The sequence below is a fragment of the Apodemus sylvaticus genome, chromosome 16 (assembly GCF_947179515.1).
Source record: "Apodemus sylvaticus chromosome 16, mApoSyl1.1, whole genome shotgun sequence".
In the NCBI taxonomy this organism is placed as follows: domain Eukaryota; kingdom Metazoa; phylum Chordata; class Mammalia; order Rodentia; family Muridae; genus Apodemus; species Apodemus sylvaticus.
Genome location: NC_067487.1, coordinates 12182792 through 12204536, shown reverse-complemented (window position 1 = coordinate 12204536; position 21745 = coordinate 12182792). Strand labels below are relative to the sequence as shown.

Here is a 21745-nt window from a genome sequence, read left to right as displayed (position 1 = left end):
AAAAATGTATCTTCGTTTTCTGAGCTGATTTAGAACACAAAGAATTGAATGATCAAGAGTCCAAACAATAAACAATGTGGAGAGCACTGAGGCTTAGCCGACAGCACAGGAACCGACGACAGCATAGCTGCTTATGATGAGCTGTGATCGAGCTACACCACAGTCCAGCTGCACCCCGTCTCCAGCATCCAGTGCTACACCAGGCCATGGCATTTGTAAGACTGTTGACTGTGTGTCATCAGAACAGAAACCTTCATGCCCCACCCAGGCTTTTCCTCATGAAGCCATTTATATCAGAGTTCTCCGGTTTGGCCATTCCACCGTTCCTGCGTCACTGAATGAGAGGGAAGAGAGAAAAGGGCACTTCTCATCCAGGGTTATTGTTTGTATCGTGCTTGCCTGTGCGTGGGGAATGTGTGTGTGTGTGTGTGTGTGTGTGTGTGTGTGTGTGTGTGTGTGTGTTAGTATGCATGTGTGCACTTGTGTGTGCAGGCCCGTGGAGACCGGAGGTTGATATCCAGTCCCCATTTTGATCACTTGTATAGATTGAGGCCAGATCCCCCTTTGTCGCCTCACTGGAGCTCAAGCTGCCACAATGCTCTGGAGACTTAATTTCACTTCTGGGGCACTGGGATCACCACATCTGCTCAGCAGATCCACGGATGCTGGGACTCTGACCTCCGCTCTTCATGCTCGCATTGTGTGGCAAGCATTTTACCCACCAAGCCATCTCTCCAAGAGCCCTTGCTTCCCACTTACCCTGGATCCCCCTCCCCCGACACACACACACACACACACACACACACACACACACTTCTCCTTTCTTGCCTCCCCTCCTGTTTCTTCTCCTAATATCGAATCTATACTCCTTGCTTTCAACAGATGACCTCATTCCTCATTCCCACTGAGAAAACATGCAAATCCAAGGGAGAAGGCTCCCACTGTCCTAGCATCAAATCTCCCCATTCACCCCTCTCGGCTGGACAGCCTGTCTCTCCTCAGCCTCTCTCTGTTGTCAGCAAGGCTGTGGTTCACTGAATCCTAGCAGTCCTCCATCATCCTGCTAGGGTCCTTTGTCCCTGTGTCACCAGCTATTTTGTGTTGGGTGCTGAGCCACTCCCATGGTCACACAGAGGGTGTGAGTGTCCTCCACACCATCTCCTAAGAGGAGCCACCCCAGTGCTCTGTGCCCTCCTCTGCCCGTTCTTCTCCACGTAGAAAGAAGATCCTCCCATTTTAATAGCAACATCTTTAACTTGTTTCCTTTTTAACTTTGAGTGGCCTTGCTGCCTTCCTTCTCCACGAGATGGAGTCGAGCTCCTAGAACCCTGAAGAGACTCTTACCACACCATCACTTGCCCAGGATGTGTTAACAGCCTCTGTCTTAGTCAGGGTTTCTATTCCTGCACAAACATCATGATCAAGAAGCAAGTTGGAGAGGGAAGGATTTATTAAACTTACACTTCCACATTGCTGTTTATCACCAAAAGAAGTCAGGACTGGAACTCAAGCAGGTCAGGAAGCAGGAGCTGATGCAGAGGCCATGGAGGGATGTTTCTTACTGGCTTGCATCCCCTGTCTTGCTCTGCCTGCTTTATTATAGAACTCAAGAACACCAGCCCAGGGATGGCACCACCGTTACCCCTTGATCACTAATTGAGAAAATTCCCCACAGCTGGATCTCATGGAGGCACTTCCCCAACTGAAACCCCTTTCTCTGTAATAACTCCAGCTTGTGTCAAATTGAAACACAAAACCAGCCAGTACAGCCTCTTTCAACAGTCTGCTTCTAGGCCTGGCATTATCGTATGAGTAAGAACAGGAGTTATCAAAATCAGATGAACAAAGAGATAAAGATTTAAAAGAGTATAGGTTTTGTTCTTAAATTTCATCTATTAATATTTGCAATGATCCCTCACGCTGCATCAGATTTGTTTAAAGTCGAAATATTATCTTTAAAAAAAAAACAGAGAATTGGAAATTCTTTTGGTTTTTTTTAAGATAATATTTAGACTTTTAAAAAAAAATGAAAGAGGAATTGGGAGCAGGGTAGGTGCCTGCTGCTCTGTCCTGCTAGGCCAGCACTCCGTGGGACTGACCTTGGAGACAAATGCATTTGAATTGCAAGAGAAAGACTGGAAAGAAAGTGAACCTGTGACTGTCAACAAGAGCTCTGTATCTCCTGTGACTGTCAACAAGAGCTCTGTATCTCCGGCTGTTTTCATTGTCTTCTTTAGTCTCTGTAAATTCACAGCATGACTCGTAGCACATTTGTGGGGGACTTACTATAAAACAATATGTATGCGTTTCATACACTGACCCCGGTATTGGAAGGCTAGGGAAGATGTGCTGGAAAACATATTGAGGATGCTGTGATTAAAGTGGAATTCCCAGCATCTTCAGGAAATGTGTCACCCAGTGTCTTATCAGAGCCTCGAGGTCCTAAGGCGGGCGGTTGGGCTTCTGTGACCCAGAGAGGGGTTGGAAATTATGTAAAGGAGATGAATGAGAAAGGCGCCGGATACCACCCTGGGACTCGGTTGCTCACAGACCCATCCTGAGAAGAAAGTGAACACCTGGGAACGGTTTGCTAACAAATGGAGATCGAGCAGGCAGAGCTGAAGCCAGATGACATTCTGAGCAGCGTCTTTATCTTGAATAACATGTATGGGCAGAGCAAGTTGGCACAGAAACCGTTTATTTAATATTTGGGGGAAAAGCAGGCAAAAACAGGCAGTCTGGAGGAGGAAGAGGTGTGTCTTCAATTCCCATTCCTCTGGGTCAAACCTTGGTGATGTGCGGAGCTCAGTAATCTCTTCTGACACCTGCAGAAATGTTCTGCAAATTCAAATGCTCGGAACTCGGCAGAGTCAGGAGGTGAAGCATCGCGGTGCCTTCCCTGCTTAAATGGGTGTGCTGTCTTTCGCAGGATGGATGGTCACAATATCACTTCGTAGCCTCATCTTCCACCATCGAGAGGGATCGACAAAGGCCGTACTCCTCCTCCCGCACACCCTCCATCTCTCCTGTGCGTGTGTCTCCCAACAACCGCTCAGGTAAGAGGCAGCCCAGGCCTTGGCTTCCTCCTGAGTCAAGGGTCTCCCTCCCAGCCCCTCACCTGGGCACCACACCGAGAATCGCTGTCTGGTTTGAACACTGGGTAGCATGTTCTATTGGGGTGGCAACCCTGTTGGGTATGCACGGACTGAGATCCGGTCTCGGCTGCTCTTGCTTCCTGTCTGTGGGATGTGTCGTGTACTCAGGAGGGATACATAAAGGAAGCAGGCAAGAACTCACACACCAGAGTTCTGTATCTCTAACTATCCCATTCCCAATCTGCTAATTACAACCTAAGAATCATCAATAAGTTAGTATCATAACCAGCCTTAATTCATAATTTTTCTCTCATTCTGCCAAATCCCCAGCACTTAAACTTTGATCTCACGTTTTTCATTTGGGGGAAAAAGCAGACAAAAACTGCCCACCTCCCCAGCCAGGCAGTGTGGAGGAGGAAGAGGTGTGTCTTCAGTTCCCATTCCTCTGGGTCAAGCCTTGGTGATGTGCAGAGCTCACTAATCTCGTCTGACACACAGAAGAGATTTAATCATCTAAAATATTTTATATGATTTTCCAGTCATTTTGAATAATCCCAAAGATTAGGTGGAAATATGAGACGTAATTATGCATGTTATTGATTAATGTCAGCGTCCTGTTGTTTTCTTTTACAAAGTATTGGGTCTTAAGCCCCTCTTTCCCTGTCTGATGTTTCTTTTCATAACTGGGGAATGAAGACTAAACAACCAGGTGTCCCCACTTGTATGGGGTCCCCTGTATCTCTTATTGTGACATTCTTCCCTCCCCTTCCCTGCCCGCAAACCCCACTGAGGAAATCCTCTACATTGAAACAGCATCTTGGAAGGTCGGATAGACAATCTGCCTGGCTGAGAGGCTTTTGTGCCCCTGAGGATGGCTACCTTTAGTCTTTTAAACCAGATTTAACTGTCAGGGGGTTGTGGAAAAGCAGAAACAAAGAGAGAAGGTTTCACAGAGATCAGTTACCCATTCCAAGCTCTGTGAAAATCTGAGTTCAAGGTATGATAGTCCGTAGGACATTTGATGCCACTGTAGACGAGAGTCGGGAACGCTCTGTAACGTGGCCTCACACAGGTGAGACCTGACGCTTCTAGCCCTACAACTCTGAAGTCTTGAAAAGCCTCTGGGACGCAGAAGGACAGTGGCTGGTTGACTCTAATCAAAAGCTACAGTCAGCCAATCAGTGTCAGGGAGACGAGGTGCCAGAGGAGGTGGGAAGGTGTTGGGATATGGAAAAGCCAGCTCTGGAGTAGGCCAGCAAGGGCCAGCATGAGGATCCGTTCAACAAGTGTTCCGCATTGGTGTTTCTAGGCCAGGCACATCCACACACCTAATAAACATTTGTTCGCATGATTTGATCTTTCCTGGAGCTTTACTCCTGATTTACTGGAGACTCAAAGCATCACCATGTGCAGGGTCTCAGGAGATAATTACACACTTCATGTAGCTTAATAAACACCACCATCTGTGCAGTATCAGGCTCCCATTTTAAAAGCTTTGGTCAAAGGCCTCCAAAATACCGTGCCTTCTTGATTGATAGCGTTGACTCCTAAATGGCCAGGTTCTATGCAAGGATACCCAGGACCAGAAGAACAAGGACAGAGGAAGGACTTTGCCAGAAGGAAACGGTGAAGCTGATGTGTGTGTGTGTGTGTGTGTGTGTGAGAGAGAGAGAGAGAGAGAGAGAGAGAGAGAGAGAGAGATGGTTATGGAAATGAGACCCGAGCAGCTGAAGAGACAGGAGCAGGCAGGAGTGGACTGGGTTCTGCTGGGCTGGGGCAAAGCCCAGTCATTCTCCTTTAAGCTCAAGATCCTAAAGACACATAAAATGCAGAGTACTCCCAGCACCCCTACTGCTTCTCCAGTCTGAAATGGATAACAGCCTCTGTCCCTCACCTGCCTCAGCCTCCGATCCCTTCCTGAAGAGCCGCTGTCCCTGTGTTGCAGAGAGCTACACCCCTGGATCAGATCACTGGGAGCGTCCCCATGAGAGATGAGAACACTGCAGGCTGTCATGTCCAATGTCCATGGTCTTCCACTGGACGCTTTGCCCCGACCTGTCTTGTGTGGGGCTCGGGCATCTATAATGAATTTGGGGAATGATGTCTGATGGGAAGTCAGAGTTGGAAACCTCTAAGTGAGGCAAGAGCTGAGCAGCGAAGCTTGGTTTCATTTCAGTCAGTTTGAGACATGGCGAGGTTCATCACTGGGACTCCCTGAGTTTAGTAAGCGTAGTGCAGTTCACATCTCTGCCTCCTGCAGTGTCTGGCACAGAGATTTGCATGCAGAGTTTACTAAACATGACAGAATCCAGTGACTCACGTGGCAGGAAAAGGTACACTCAGGGTACAAGCAAGCCCTGTGTGCTGCAGCTGAGAAACCCTGCACAAGATGTAAATGATGCTCTGGAAGGTAAACTGAGGCACGGATGAGAAAGTGGCTTAGATACTAGCAAGGAGGTCTTTATGTTAAAAACCAGTTAATAATAAAATATAATAACAGCTTTATTCACCAGCAGATATGCTTGTTAAGAGTGGATTCTAAGACCTTTCCTTGGGCAATTCAAATTAAAAAAAAAAAAAAGTAAATAAAAAGCCCAGGATTTGGAGGAGAGTCCCTAAACGCACATCAGATATTTGGGTAAAACAAAATAATGGAGCGCTGCCCTGGGGTTGAGGAAGTCAGAGAAAAATAGAAGATTAAAACCACCCCGGCTGAGGTCCTTATACTGCGTATGGTATCTCCATCGAGGTAAGGACAGGCCTGGCCAGCAGCGCCCTGGTGGCGCCTCACCATTGTCTGCCTCTTCCCACATCCCTACACTGGCTCACTATTGAGTTGCTACCAAGTCACCCAAGCTCAGAAACTGTGGTTTCCATGTTTCTGGTGCCAATCTACTTTAAAAAAGAAACAAGCACCATTCCCCTGGGGTTTCCATTCTATAATTACACCCCATCTCTTTTAGAAATAGCAACATGGCCGATCCATCAACAAGCAGCTAAAACATAAGGGGTGTGTGAGACATTATTATACAGTCACCCCAAGAGCTGAAGCCAAAATGCCCTGTCATGGAAAACAGCATTCTTCATGGGTGCTGCAGGCTCCCTGGAGAAGGAGGTGACATGGGCTCAGCCTCACAGACCCCTCACATGGAGGGTGCTGCTGGCGTCTTACATAAGGCGGCTGCGGCAGCGGCAGCTCTGTGTGCACGTCAGATTGTGTTTCTTTTCATCGGGAATTTTCAGCGTCAACGTGGTCTTAATGTCCTTTAGTCAAAGGACTGGGACCCGAAATGTTTCAGATTTCTCATTTTAAAAATATACTTGTTTTTAGCTTGAAATAATTTCATACATAGCATGGCGACATCTTGAGCAGAGAACACAAGTCTAAACACAAAAAAGTCTAAGTTTTTTGGGGGGGGGGCTCTGATTGCAGGCTGTGTTATGTAGGAGATAGGATACGTGGAATTTTCCACCTCGGTTGTCATGTCAGTGCTCAGAAAGTTCCAGACTTCAGAGTGTTTGTGCTCAGGGTTTACAAATTAGGGATGCTCCGACTATCACAGTTCCCTTGAAGCATATCTAATTAAAAGGGGATGTGAGGGGGAAAAGGAGGGGCAGGAAAATGAACTTAAAAGACCAGTTTTGTTCCTAAAGCTCTTGGGTACACCTAGGGAAGATCTCTGACATCTCTCCCCAAGAAAGATGATGGGGGGAGGGTAATTCTTAGTTGCCTGCCTCTAAGTCAAACTGCCCCACTTAGGATAAAGTGGCAGCTGCCATGGACTGGGGGAGAACAGAAAGAACAATGGCCTAAAAATGTAAAGACAAAATGAGCGATCCAGGGACCCGTAGCGCCATATGTCGGACCGTGTGCATTTGTGAAGTTAATGCTCATGTGGAAGGCTGTGCATACCACGAAATGAGACACAGACAAATAACCTTCCTCATTTGTTTATGTAGCAAGCGCTCCAGCTTCACCCCGGGAAATGATCAGCCTCAGAGAGAGGAAGACGGACCATGAGTCCGCTGCCAACAACGCCGCTTACCACGGAACTAAAGGAGAACACACCTCCAGAAAAGACGCCATGACAGGTGAGCACAGCCACGTGCGTGAGTGGCGAGGGTCCACACGGAGGCCAGGGCTTCAGACAGCACGCCGCACGTGCCCTGTACCCTGGAGGACCGTCAGAACACTTGAGGTTTTGATAGTTCCAAGAACTGGAAGACGGAGACAAGGGCCAGGACTCCAATTGAGATCATTTCTTTCCTTGCCATGATGCCAGGCTCTTACCCAGCAGTGCCCAGGATGCTTCTAGGGGATGCATGAGCTTTTGTCTTTGTCACTATCTCAGTCAGGACTATTGTCTTTCCATCCCATCTGATGGAACTCTGGCGATCTATATTTAATGAATTTGGGGAATGATTTCTGATGGGAAGTCTGAATTCTTGTGTCTGACAGTTCCCCCCCTGGAATGCTTCGCTTACCCTGGCTTTTAGTAGGTGTTTCCTTAACTCCCTATCTCCTTTGTACAGTTTTTCTTGGGCTTTTACAACTGACTTTGGGTCTGCATCAATCCCTGTTTCTCTAAGTATGTGGGTAAGAGATGAGACGTGGGGACCAGGACAGAGGAGGCTCCTGTAGGGGGTAAAACTAGACTCCCCAAGCTACGTGACCATAATAGGGAACTTTAAACACAATTTTTGCCTTATGGACATAAAGATGGGTCCTTCCTGAAGATAGGCCATGAGTTATAGCCTCTAAAAGAAGATCAGGTGCTCATGTCATTGATAAAACGGGGGTGCAAAGGGGATGATCATAAAGAGTCTCAGAGACACTCATCCCAGTCCCCTCAAAAGCACAGGGCACGGGTCACCAATGTTATTCACACAGAGACCTGCAGGGAAGCAGTGTAGACAAATTGGATGATTTATTAAATGTCTCCAAACACAGGACAGATAAGATAAATTTTTGCAATAACAAATGAATTTACCCCAGCAGCAGTGTGTTCTTCGTCAACCCTGCACAGCTGCATACGGAAACGGGCGCTAAACAAATGTGTCTCATTGGCACCCCCAAGTCTACATTCTGCCTCCATGGGCAGACCCCACACAGGCAAATGTCACCCTTGATTCTGAAATGCCCTTTGAGGGGGAGAAATGAATTCATTCCACCACCACAACTCTCCCTCTGCCTCACAAACATTGCTCTAGCATCACTGGACATGGACCAAGAAAGTTGAGACTCTGAGTCCCGAGCTCAGAGGTGCCGGCAGAAAATCTAATGCATCCTGATTAGCCTGAATTAGTAGTGAGAGCACATTCATCTGGCCAGTCTGGTTTATAATTATTACTGCCCCAGGTAGCCACAGCACTGGAATTCTTGGATGATAGATTGATATTCTAGTTACAAGAATAATCGTGAGATTGATTGTATTGCCATCATCTAAGTTTAGGGTTGCTCTTAACTCTGCGGCCCGGCAGAGTCATCCCAGAGGCTTTTAAGAGTAATATGTTCATATTGAAATGCTTCTATTGGTGCATAAGTTTGCCCGCACACATAGTAAAATAAAACACAAAATGTGTCATATGCCTAACGTCCCTCCTGCCTAGAAAATGGCCACCATCTTGACAACTCTGCTATTGAGATGTATGGGGTCCTTTAAACCTAGTTAGAGGCTCAAACAGCTTAGCTCTGATGTACCCGAGAACTCAATTCAGAACAACGCCATCAGTCACATAGACAACCTAGAAGAGATCCGAGCTCTTTAACTGAATCTGTTTATATAAAGGAGTCCTTCCCAAGTCCACGGGCATTTATATAAGAGCTGGCTGCTATCGAGGGCAGCAGCAAGGGTGGTGGAAGCAACAAGGGACACGGAGGTGACAGAGAGACAGTGGAGGTGATGTGCGGGTGGAAGTGAGAGTCATAGAAGGGAAGATGGTGGTATTGTCAATGTTGCTAGAGGTTGTCATGGAAATGAGAGAAGGATACCCGACTCTACTGGTGACCTTGTGACCATGATAATAGTGGGGTACTTCAGTAATGAGTAGTGGAGACAAAGGTGTTAACAAGGCTGGTAGATGGCAGAGGTCCAGTTCTATGGTGGGGTGTCAGGGCAGAGGTGGGTGTGTCAGTAATGATGGAGGCCAGGTGCAGGCTAGGACGAAAAGGGAGGTCTGGGTTATGAGGCTGAAGATAGCAGTCGCATCCTTCCATCAGTGGTTTGAACTGAGTCACCGGCCAAGTGCCCCAAAGGCAGCGCACTGGACTGAAAAGCTGCATTACTCCAAATAGGACAGACCAGCCTTTTGCCTTGACCTTGCAGGGACATTTTTATCAGCATGTTTTTGCTGGACAGCTAGATAAATTTCCATGGTGCTTTAACTCAACCATTCCATCATTATATCTCTTGCCTCATGAAGATCCACAGAGACCAGGCACCATCCCAGAGACACACAAACAGAGGACATAAGACATATTTTTTTTTAATTTTATGTGGCATCTGCTCTAATATACAAAGGCCCGCAGTAAACAAGGTCAGCAATGAACAAGTTCTCCCACTAGGGGACATCATATGAGGGGGCCGAACAGATACTGAGGCAGAGGAGACTGGAGACCAGGTAGAAAGGGCAAGGTTGCATGCCACGGGCAACAGGGAGACATCTCAGCTGATAACTGAACACCAACCAGATCAGATAAAGGGATCAGGAATATAGGGGGAATTGCAGGTATGATCTCCCTAAGTCAATACCTACTTGACTCACTCCATGGAGCGAAGAGAAACAGGGTGTCTAAGGCTCTGTAGCAAGAAAGTGTGGGCGAGGGAAAATGACAGAAAGTGAGATGGGGGCTGATCACGTGAAGTCTGAACACTGAGGATTACCAAGCAGAGAGAGTAACACGATCCAGTTCATACCACAGAAGGGTGCCCCCGGCTGTGGGAGACTGGTGATACAGAAGACAGGACAATGGGATGTTGGGACCACGAGTAAGATTCCATGATGCGGGAGAGATTGTTTCCATAGTAAGATGGGTGAAACGTGTATGTGGTCAGAGAGCTAGCAGGGTGGTATACAGCTGTAAATGAGGGTCTGGGGCAGGGGGATTGCTCCAGGAATGAAATGTTTTGCAAGCATGGAAGCCTGAGTGTGATTCTCAGGTGCTCATGTAAGGAGCCTGGCATGGCTACGTGTGCCTGTCACTCCAGTGTGTGTACCTGTCGCTCCAGTGTGTGTGCCTGAAGCTCCAGTGTGTGTGTGCCTGTCGCTCCAGCGTGTGTGCCTGTCGCTCCAGTGTGTGTGCCTGTAGCTCCAGTGTGTGTGCCTGTCGCTCCAGTGTGTGTGCCTGTCGCTCCAGCGTGTGTGCCTGTCGCTCCAGTGTGTGTGCCTGTCGCTCCAGCGTGTGTGCCTGTCGCTCCAGCGTGTGTGCCTGTAGCTCCAGTATGTGTACCTGTAGCTCCAGTGTGTGTGCCTGTCACTCCAGTGTGTGTGCCTGTAGCTCCAGTATGTGTACCTGTAGCTCCAGTGTGTGTACCTGTAGCTCCAGTGTGTGTGCCTGTAGCTCCAGTGTGTGTGCCTGTCGCTCCAGTGTGTGTGCCTGTAGCTCCAGTGTGTGTGCCTGTAGCTCCAGTGTGTGTGCCTGTAGCTCCAGTGTGTGTGCCTGTCGCTCCAGTGTGTGTGCCTGTAGCTCCAGCGCTGGGGGAGGGGGGAGGAGCAGAAACACCCATCTCGGGCAGGAGTGCTGCATAGCCAGCCATTCTAGCCAAGATGGTGAAATGCCACTTCAGTGGCAAAGCAGTATGGTGCAGAGCAAGAGTAGACAAGATCTGATGTTCTGCTCTGTCCTCTACACAGTCCCCTCGTAAGCCAGGGCACACATAGACACACCTCCATATGTGGGGGACACACAGGAGGCAAAGAGTTATCCAGAGATGAACTCTCACCCTCACTTTCTAAGCGCTATCTTCCATGGTTCGATTACTATATACCTTTAGGCAATAATGTTAGCAATGGGTGATACGAAGTTAACCCTTGATAGGCTTTCCTGATCAGATGTGACTGATTCTAAGAGAGTCGGCAGTATGTAAATTTCATTATTCTTAGTCTTGGAAGTCAGGGATCTGTTCCAATGTTTTTGTGTTCTATTGGCCCTGGACAAGCAGCATTCTATGGATCTCTCTTAAACCATGACCTCTTAGTGTATGCCAGAGGAATGGTGCCCGTCCTCTGGGCCTGTGGCGTGCACCTGTAAGGGACCAATGGATGACATGGGTACCTCTTCTAGAAGCAGGGTATCTTCCCTCCTCTCCCCTAGAAGGCAGGCACACAAGAAGATAGAGTGTGGACTTCTGTCTCCATACCTAACAGGATTCCTCTTCCCCCCACTACCAGGGCTGCACGGGGTGTAGGGACGGTGCTATCTGCATGGCCTTCATGCCTTCGAGAATAAACTGTCTGAAAGATGACCATGCATGTGTGTGCACTAAATTAGAGACTGCTTTCTTGTCCTTTCTCCAGCTAAAAGCTGGGCTGCTGATTCAGGCTCCTGCGTGCTCTAGTGCTGGTGACAAGCTGGTATTAGCCTTTGGTTTTTACCAGGAGAGAAAGCAATAAAACTTGCAAGATGACCATCTGTGAGCCGCACCTGCCCTGACCCTGCTCGCAATGCGGACGATATTAGAGTAAGCTGACAGGCTAAGGGAGTTCCTAGAGTGGTTTCTCTTCTTTCTGAATATGGAGACGGGGATTCGGGAACAAAGAGGTCCTTCCACTTGGGATGCTCTGTGACAAACCGAGCTGTATTGGACCAAGAAATGGCCTCGGTTCCCATCATTCCATCCTTAGAACCTGGCCCTTATTGCTAATAATTTTGTTTTCCTTCTCCTTTTAGCTCAAAACACTGGAGTTTCAACTTTGTATAGGAATTCATACGGTGCGCCCGCTGAAGACATCAAACAGAACCAGGTGAAGTACATGCAGCGTGTCTGAATTCTTGTTCCTAATGACTTGTGTGGCCTAGAATTCTAAATTGCTTTTCCAAGGAGTAAATCTATCTCACATTCATCCAAACATGCGCTTAGGGGGGTGGTGGCAGGCTTTAAGTAGCCCCAGGTTCAGAACGACCCATGGTTTCATTGTCACCCCATGCCTTGGCGTTACCATTGGGCACTCTCATGGTTTGGATGCGGTATACCCCAGGAGTTAATGTGTGGGACGTACGACCCTCAGTGTGGCAGAAAGACCTTTAAGAAGTGGAGTCTGTGGAAGGTTGTTGGCAGTGTTGACTCTGAAAATGACAGTAAGTAGTTCCTGTGAGGCCCAGAGTTCACTTTCTCAGGAGACAACCCCTCTACCATGAAGTCATCACCAGGGTGAGCCAGTGCTGACACCAGGCCCTCAAATGTCCAGAACTTCGAGATAAATAGTCCTCTTTCCTTGGTAACGCTACCCAGCCTCCAGTATCCCCTGATACTGATGAGAAATAGAATGGGGGGGGCTGAAAGAAAGCCCCAAATGGACCACCGTAAGAAGCCAACACCTAAAGCAGAATTGTCTGTTGATTGAGCAGGGACTGAGTAGCTTTATTACCCTGTCGCCTGTAATTAACACAAAAGGTTTTCATTACATGTGATATTTACCAATAACAGAAACGCCACTATAAACAACTAAGTAGTCTGAGTCTGTTTGCTTTGTGGGTGTTTTGACCATTTCTATAGGGGCTATAAGAACCTGATAAATGGTCATATGTCTCTCTCTCTCTCTCTCTGTCTCTCTCTCTCTCACACACACACACACACACACACCCTATGGTAAGCATCAAAGCAAGTTTGGCTCTTTGTGACTGTTTTCTGCTAATAATCCTCAGCAAGGCTAGCTTCAGTGGGTGCCTTTCAGTCTTGCCACACTTCAGAAAAGTGACACAGGGATGAATAACAAAAGAAAAACCCATGCACCTAATTGCAATGCCCAGCTGTAGGTAAGCATGGTGTGTGTTGGGGGAGGGACCTTTGGTATAATACCAACACCCAGCCTAGCATCCGAGTCCCTGTCTAGAAGGTGGGCGTGCCCTGTGCAGTCTCATGACTGTGGAAAGGCAGGAGAACACTAAACTGTCCTTGAGCTTAAGTTGGTTTCCATGTCTGATCGACCACCAGCAGGAAGTGTGATCCTTAGCAGAGGAGTTAGCCTCAAGTCTTCTGTTCTCCCGTTTATGCACACCCACTCTGGAAGCATCTGGTATTGTTGTATCCCGATGAGTGCAGTGGCCCAAGTGCCTGCCCGGCATAGCTAACAGCTAACTGCCCCCCTTTTATTTGGGGCTCTGCTAACAGCAAAAAACAGAGACTGGATAAATTAACCGGGTCCTAAGTGGTAGACGGGAGATCTGCGGGGTGGCCTCAACTGCCTCCTTGTCAGGAAACATGGCTACACAGAAAGAAAGGGATGCAGGTCTTAGAGACAGCAACTCTTTTTCATTGAGAAGATGTGATGAAATTCTATAGATACAGGGCAGAAAGAAGCTCCAGCTTTCAAAGAGGTTTGCAGGGATGAGAGGAATCTCTTGATTTTGCAGCCAAGAGATTCCTTGGCTTAGCCTTAAGCTGAGCAGGCAGAGAGATGCTCACAGCAGAAGCAACGCATTCCACAGCCGCCTTCCTGTCTGTGCAATCCTGCCGTGCTCGGTAATAAAAGCGCACTCTGGTGTAGCCCCAGCATGGGTGGCATGTCAAGGTGTGACTACGGTAGCACCAAAGACTATCCATTCCCTATATTTATAGATCAGTCCATGACAGTCCAAAAACATATTTTTAAGAACATTCTGAGTCTATGAAAAATTAGAACTAAGGTTTGCAAAGTACCAGAGAGCAGACACTTGACCTGGGCCAGGTATGGTTCCTCAGACCCATGATCCCAGCACTCAGGATGCCATTGCCAAAGCCAGCCTAGGCTACACAGTGAGTTAGTTCTAAGGCTACAGAATGAGAACCTGACCTGCCTCTAAACCAGACAGTGGCAGTGGAAGGATGGGCAGCAGCCGGCCTTAGGGCTCTGGGTCTCCAGGACAAGGCAGAGGACATCAGTGCTGAGAAATGTGCATGAGTGCTAACACACAACCTGTGTGCTAGCATGGTGGCCTAGAGCAATAGCCCTGAGCCACTCCTCCTGTGGATCCACAGAAAAGGAGCCAGGCTCTGAGGCACAAGTCACGTGACTCGCAGAAAATCTGTGCGCATTTTCAGTCAATTTTTTTAATTTTTTTTATTTTTTGTATTCTTTGTTTACATTCTAAATGCTTTCCCCTTTCCCAGTTCCCCCCGCCCCATATGTCCCATAAGTCCTCCTCAATCCAACCATTGTCCAATCATCTCCCCACCCTTTTCTCTGTCCTGGTACTCCCCTACAATGCTGGATCAAGCCTTTCCAGGTACATAGTCTCCTAGGAGCCACAACCAACAGTGTAAAGTGGATGACCCTTGGCTTTAGCCCTGGGGTGACAGGTCATATGCATTATTATAGCACTCCCCCAAAGTCCTAGTGAGCTCCTACTCATCAATTCCATGTTTATGAATGCAAATATGTCTAACTGCACATGCCTCTCTGGCAGTGGGAGGTTTTGTTCATAAACTCTTAGCAAAAAGGGGTTCATGTCTTGATGACCAGTACTCAAAGTTATACGTCAACCATGACCTTAAGTTCTTTTATTGGTGTCCTGAGTCCCAATCTCAGGTAGGAACACAGAGATAATTGTTACCAGAGATAAGGAATATTATCTAGAGACAGGGTTCACCTTCAACCCTCCAGCTGGGAAGAGGTAGACACAACCTGATTCTGTTGACTCTATGTTCAATTTCCCATCTCTTGTCTCAGTAACTTTTAAATCTGGGCATAAGCCCCCCAACACACACACACATTTTCCACCCCTCCATGCTACCCCTATCCCTTAGTGCTAGGAAACCATAACTTTGTGCCCCCCCCACCAGGATTTCTGATTCAATAGATATGGAATTGATTCAATAGATATGGAATTTAGCCCAGAAATTTACATCTTGGACAACTTGCTGCCACTGTGACTGCATCGAGACCTGAGAGGTAGAATTAATGGAAGTCCTTACCACCTGACCCGCCCACATCATAAATGATCTGAATCTCCAGTTTTTCCTGAATGGAAAATTCTGGAGACACTGTTGTTAGCAGCTACTTTTCCTGTGTTCAAAATAAATCAAGTTTGCTAGTTCTCTTGATCTTTTTCTTTCTGGTGCTGTAACAACATGCCTGAGGCTGGATACTACAGAAAGGAAATAGGTTTATTTAGCTCTTAGTTGGGGAAACTGAAGATATAAGATAAAGGTCCCCATCTGTTCATTCTGCTGCAAAGCTGCCCTGACTCCAGATGTGGCTGAGAAGCACAAAGGGGAAATTGTTACTACACAAAGGACCAGGCACAGGTGGCCTCACCTTGCAAGACCACTTTTTTTCTTTTCTTTTATTTGATAATTCTTTATTTACATTTCAAATGTTTCCCCTTTTCCTGCACCCCCCTAAAATTCCATAAGCCATTTCCCCTCTCCCTGTTCCCCAATCAACCCTCTCCTGCTTCCCTGTCCTGGTTCTTATGGCTGTGAGCTCATTCTGCATGCTTAGCATCATCGAGTCCTAAGGTGGTGCCTCTGTGACCCACTCACCTCCCATTGGGCTCCTGTGCTTTCTAGGTTATTGTTTTTTTTGTTGTTGTTGTTGTAGAGAGGCATCTATCTCTGGAAGCCCAGGCTGTCCCAGGACTTACACGGATTCTCCTTCTTAACCATCCCAAGTGGTGGGGCTATAAGCTGAGCTCAAGTGCCCGGCATCGACCTCATCCCGTACCGATCCCCCTGCCTCAGCTTCCCCACGCATTATGGGCCAACCTCTGGAGAGTAAACCATGGCACGGGCAAACTCCACAAAGAATAAAAAGGAAGAGCTTCGCTGTCATCTCTCTAAAGAGGGTTTTTGAAGTAGTCTTTGTAATGTAAACATCCTAGTGATCAGGAAAAAAAAGTTTATCAAAGATGAGTTAGTGGCAAGGCACAGAGGGTGGGTCCCAGGAACCCCACCAAAGCCGGGACAGCATTGCTCCCCAAAGAGGATGCAGCCTTAAAACACAATCCCTCTCAGCCTCGGCCTTCTGCTCCTCAGGCCTTCCTTCCCCCAGATGATGTTGATGTGTTTATAAATCTCCACTGCTAGTGGGATCTTCCCTCTAGAGACTTGGTTTATAAAAACTGTGGAATATTTTAAAGATACCTTTATCCTGTCTCTTCTATGAAAATGGTTTAAACTGGTCGAGCTTTCATCTGTCTGGTTTTTAGAGTAAAACACAAACGTGCACCCTACATCCCTCCACTGTGGTCTCTCCACAGTCAACATTCCTTTCACTCCACAGGTGACCCAGTCCAGTCCTTCCAAGCATGTTGGTGATACCCACCACTTGACCTAGGTAGCTGGTGTATGGATGCTCCCAGATTTGAGGGATAAACCTTAGAAGGGGTTTTAATGTAGGATTTTGAGAATAATAAATGCTAAAATAATGAGCTCAGGTCTAAATCCAAAAGTAGCCACCAACCAGAGAACACATGAAGCTAGAAAGAGAAAAGGGGGGGGGCGGGGCAAGGGACAAAAGGAAGAGGAGAAGGGGTAGGAAAGAAATAAGGAAAGGAGAGGAGTTCACAAACATGGGATCAGAAGTCACTTTGTAGTGATAACCTCCCCGTAGGACATCATCAGTGGTGACTTCCACTTAGGAAATCCCTGGCTCTGACACTCTACCTCTAGCCACCAAGACCAGCACAGAGGAGCCACACCTCTTCTGTCTCCTAAAGAAGATGTCATTTCTTATCAAGGAGCCCAGAGTCAAGACAATGAGGTCTTCCCTTCAGGGTTTGACCATAGTGGCTCTCCTGGGACTGCACTAAGACAATAAAGAGACAGGAACTGCTCAGGTCCTAGTTCCACAGTTCTGCCTGCCATGATACCTTACAGAGGTTGATTAACTGCCTAGTGTTTCAGTTTCCTCGCCTACAAAGTGGGAATCGGATGGACAGACAGATGAGCAAGTAGACAGAGGGAAGGAGCAGACACACGTCAACCTTGATGTGGCATGCACATATGTGCACTTCTGTGACCCTTTGAGGAATAAGAACAGTTTCTTTAATGCTGAAGGTGATGCCTACTGAAATAAAGACAGTGAGTTCTAGAAAGTGCCCTCTACACATTTCCAAACCTTCCGACTGGGCCTTTCTGAGCTCCAAGCTTGGACAGTAGCACAGTCTCGCAGAGGGCATAGCTATTTCTGGAATGGGAAGGATGCCCTCCCAAGCACGCCAAGCACATAGCCCACTAGACCTGGATGTTGCAGGCTACTTCCAGAATTCCTCTCAAGCCATCAGAGGTTAATGCTCTATAAACATCCAGACTTTCACAGGTAGATGAAATCTCGCTCATTCACCACCAACTACAAGTGCAGCCAGGCATTCTGGGAGGCAGCAGTGATGAAGCTCACCACTTCTGTGGAGAACTGATCAATTGCTAGTATAAATCAATGTGGTACATATACACAATGGAGTACTATTCAGCCATTAGAAACAATGAATTCATGAAATTCTTAGGCAAATGGATGGAGCTGGAGAACAGCATACTAAGTGAGGTAACCCAGTCTCAAAAGATCAATCATGGTATGTACTCATTAATAAGTGGATATTAACCTAGAAAACTGGAATACCCAAAACATAATCCACACATCAAATGAGGTACAAGAAGAACGGTGGAGTGGCCCCTAGTTCTGGAAAGACTCAGTGTAGCAGTATAGGGCAAAACGAGAACAGGGAAGTGGGAAGGGGTGGGTGGGAGGACAGGGGGAGGGAAGGGGGCTGATGGGACTTTCGGGGAGTGGGGGGCCAGAAAAGGGGAAATCATTTGAAATGTAAATAAAAAAATATATCGAATAAAAAAAAGAAATGGGAAAGAAAAAAAAGGAGTTTCACTTCCTTGAGAGAAGAATTATATACAGGCCATTAGGAAGAGGTGTTCATTTACACACACTCTGCTAATCACAAATCACTACCTATTAACTAAACCCATTTCCTGAGGAACCTACCATCCTGAACCTTAGTAAAATTAATAGGGAATTACAGAATCTGCTGAAAGGTAATCAAACTATATCTTTCACAGAGTATTTTGTAATCCATGTCAGATATCATGGCAATTACAAGCTAGAGAACTTTGCACATCTCTATGGACACTGGCTATGGGGGACCCCTCATCCCACACCTTAAAAACATCTGCTCACATTGAAGGGTTAGGTGTCTGACAAGGAACTCTGGAGTCAGTGAAAACAGATAGATTGGGGTAGGTTGGGGTGGGGCTAATACGCCACCAGCCCAAGAATGTTGCTCATCTCTCTTTAAAGCCAAGTAGGAGGAACAAATTTGACTTCTCACAAGGCTCTTGGGACCGTGAATCTTTCTAGACCCTGCATCAGACAGTGACCCACAGCGGCCAAGGACGGGGAGTATGGAGTTGGGCTGGGACGCAGGAAAGTACTGCAGACACCACCTTCTAGAGAACAGCTTCAGATTCCCCCTGAAGTGCTGAAGAGTAAACCCCAGGCCTCGTGTGCAGTAGCTGCACCTCAGCCTTTGTAAACTTCAACTCTGAGGCAGAGTCTCACTATGTTGCTAAGGTTGGCCTTGAACCCCCGGGGCCTCAAACTTTGCATCCTTCTGCCCCAGCTTCTCTCGTATGTGGTTCTACGATGCAAGCCATTGTTCCTGCAGCATTCCTTAATTAAATTATTTTTTAATTGCACCAAGCCTTAGGAAACTTTTGGTCTTCCATAGAGGAGAATATGGAGCAGGCATCTGTCTGAAGTCCAGGTCATGTGGGCAGGTGTGATGGAGTGAACCAACCACAGGGTAGCCTTGGTTCCTCACATAATCACAGGAATGTGTTAGAAGCAGGAGATAAGTAGCCATTAGACCTTGTCCGTTTCCACCCGCTTTGATAGTGCAGAGTCTAAGAATGATGCCAAAACACACAGGAAAGATATAAGATGAATGTGGTTTATTCTATAGAGCTCACTCCTCAGCTTGCCTCATGAGATGTCCCAGCTGCTATGACAAACAGTTGGGGCTTCCTCAGAAGGCTAAACGTAGAGTTGCTGTCATATCTGAGATACATACCCCCCCCCCGAAAAAAAAACAAAGGAAATAGACAGAGGCGTGTGTCCAATTATCTACCAAAGTTAAGTGGAGAAGCAAAATGTGATCTGTCCGTTTAAAGTCATATTATTTGTTCTTCAAAATAAATCTGAAAAATACAGCTTGGAGAAGTGATGGAAACTTACTGAGGGAGGGCAGCCAAACACGGGAGCGTGACTGATGCTTGGCTCTTCTCATGGGAGGCTCCAAAAGTAAACAAATACCTGCAGACAGAATTCACAGAGCATTAAGTATAAAACCTCGGACCACCAATCCTGTACAGCCAGCTTGCCCCAGAGACCCCTCGTCTCTGCCACCGCAGTGCAGGGGCTATAGACTGGCACCCCACCTACCAACCTTTGTATGTGTTCTGAGGAGCCAGACTCCCATCTTCAATTCCAATGCAAGGGCTTTACCCACGGATAAATCCCCCAGACCCCCAGACCAGTTAGTGAGCCTTCCATACCCCGCCTCTTTCCTGGCCAGACCACCAGAAAGACCAAATGTATCCGTTCTTGTATGTGGTTGCTAAAACCCAAGTCCCAAGTTGCTTTCACAGCAGCAGCAAGTAGAGTAGTGGTCAGCAGAGACAGGAAGAGTTGAAAGGGAGAGGGGTAAAGAAAAGGATGCCGGTCAGGAACCCCGCAGCCCGCATGAGACAGGGGAAATGAGCACCCGCATCTGTAGTACACAGGGTGACATTCGGGGTGAGTTTTTGTACTTTATAAAGAACTATGAGTTTGAAGATTCTCAGAACAACAACAACAACAAAAAAAGACGTGAGCCAGGAGGTTGAACTGTTATTCAGCCCATTGAACACCAGTATCAAATTACCAAACTGTGCCCGAAAGACGAGAAATTGAAAAGAAAAAGTTAAATTCCATGGAAAGAACACAGCTAACAGCAATGTGTGCGGAGCCAGGGGCAGGCTCCACCCCTTTTCTGGGTTGCCCCGGTGATAGAGTGACTAACGCACCACGTGACGCTTTCTCTCTGCCAGGTTTCCACTCAGCCTGTCCCCCAGGAGCCCAGCAGGAAAGACTATGAGACCTACCAGCCCTTTCAGAATTCCACACGAAATTATGATGAGTCCTTCTTTGAGGACCAGGTCCATCACCGCCCTCCAGCCAGCGAGTACACCATGCACCTGGGCCTCAAGTCCACCGGCAACTATGTCGACTTCTACTCCGCTGCCCGTCCTTACAGTGAACTGAACTATGAAACGAGCCACTACCCGGCCTCGCCCGACTCCTGGGTGTGAGGAGCCAGGATGCGAGGCACTCCGGGGACAGTGCATGTGCATGCATACACCACAGGACATTCCGTTTCTTTTCTTTTCTTTTCTTTCTATTTTTTTTCTTTCCCTGCAAATTTAGTTTGTTAAAGCCTGTTCCATAGGAAGGCTGTGATAACCAGAAAGAAATACTCAGAGCTATTTTAGAAAGCTAAAATAAATCGGGAGTTAACTGGGAAATTGATAGGAAGCTAAACGCAATCCTAATTGTGACCATATTCAACACCTTTCTAGTTTGAACTCTAGTGTTTCGAAAGTGCTTTATTAGTCCGTGCGGCTGAAGGCAGGAGAGAAGAGGTGGGGAGACGGTCAGGTGGTGGGCGTGGAGGTTATCGCTAAGCACAAGACAGAATAGTTTACACACTATGGGGGACGGCTTCTCACGCTTTGTTTACTCTCTTCGTCCGTGTGACTCTAGGCTTCAAGTTGCATTGGGGTTCCTCTGTACAGCAAGACGTCTCTTGCCTTTTGTTAATGAATTGTTGTAAAGTATTTGATGTACATTACAGATTAAAGACGAAGAGTGCATTGTGTATATTACACCAATGCCACTGTGTTTCCTCATCAATGGTTCTAAATATTGCTTCAGTTTCAAACTTTTGAAAGATGTATGGGTTTCCAGTTTTCTTTTCTTTTCTTTCTCCCAGTATGTTTTAACAAAAAAGGAAAAAAAAACAGGAAAAAAAGGAATATTTAGCAGTATTGTTCGTTCTGATATGTGATTTGTTTGTGGCAACTAAACGCGGCATCCAGCAGTCTCTCCCAAGCTAACACGTCATTCCACACCCCTTGTCAACAAAATGCTTTTTCACTGCCTAAAAATTCTAGATGTAGATATTTGAAATAGTTTTTTTTTTCATTTATACCAGTTTTCTTTATGATGATACAGTGTTAAAAGAAAATAAATTACAATTGATCTGTCATCCATCCTTGCTAAGAATGTCTATTTCCATGGACCAATCTTACAAAATACACATTCTTGCTCGTACGTGTGTGTGTGTGTGTGTGTGTGTGTGTGTGTGTGTGGTGCATGTGTGGGTGCGTGTGTCAGTGTATGTGCGAAGCTGACCTGTGTGGGGTTGTACTTGGATAGGAGCAGTGTCATCCGCTGTCCATCGTGTG

The 21745-nt window shown here is 47.0% G+C and overlaps 1 protein-coding gene across 1 annotated transcript in view; it reads left to right on the top strand.

Annotated features, from left to right (window-relative positions):
• The window catches only part of Ctnnd2 (catenin delta 2), an 847786-nt gene extending 826239 nt beyond the window's left edge, over positions 1–21547 (top strand). The window contains exons 20-23 of the mRNA XM_052159968.1: positions 2930–3056; positions 7056–7187; positions 11986–12059; positions 20330–21547. Coding sequence (XP_052015928.1) covers positions 2930–3056; positions 7056–7187; positions 11986–12059; positions 20330–20590 — 594 coding nt within the window. The 3' untranslated portion in view covers positions 20591–21547. The remainder of the gene's footprint in view (positions 1–2929; positions 3057–7055; positions 7188–11985; positions 12060–20329) is intronic.
• Positions 21548–21745: the final 198 nt, after the last annotated feature.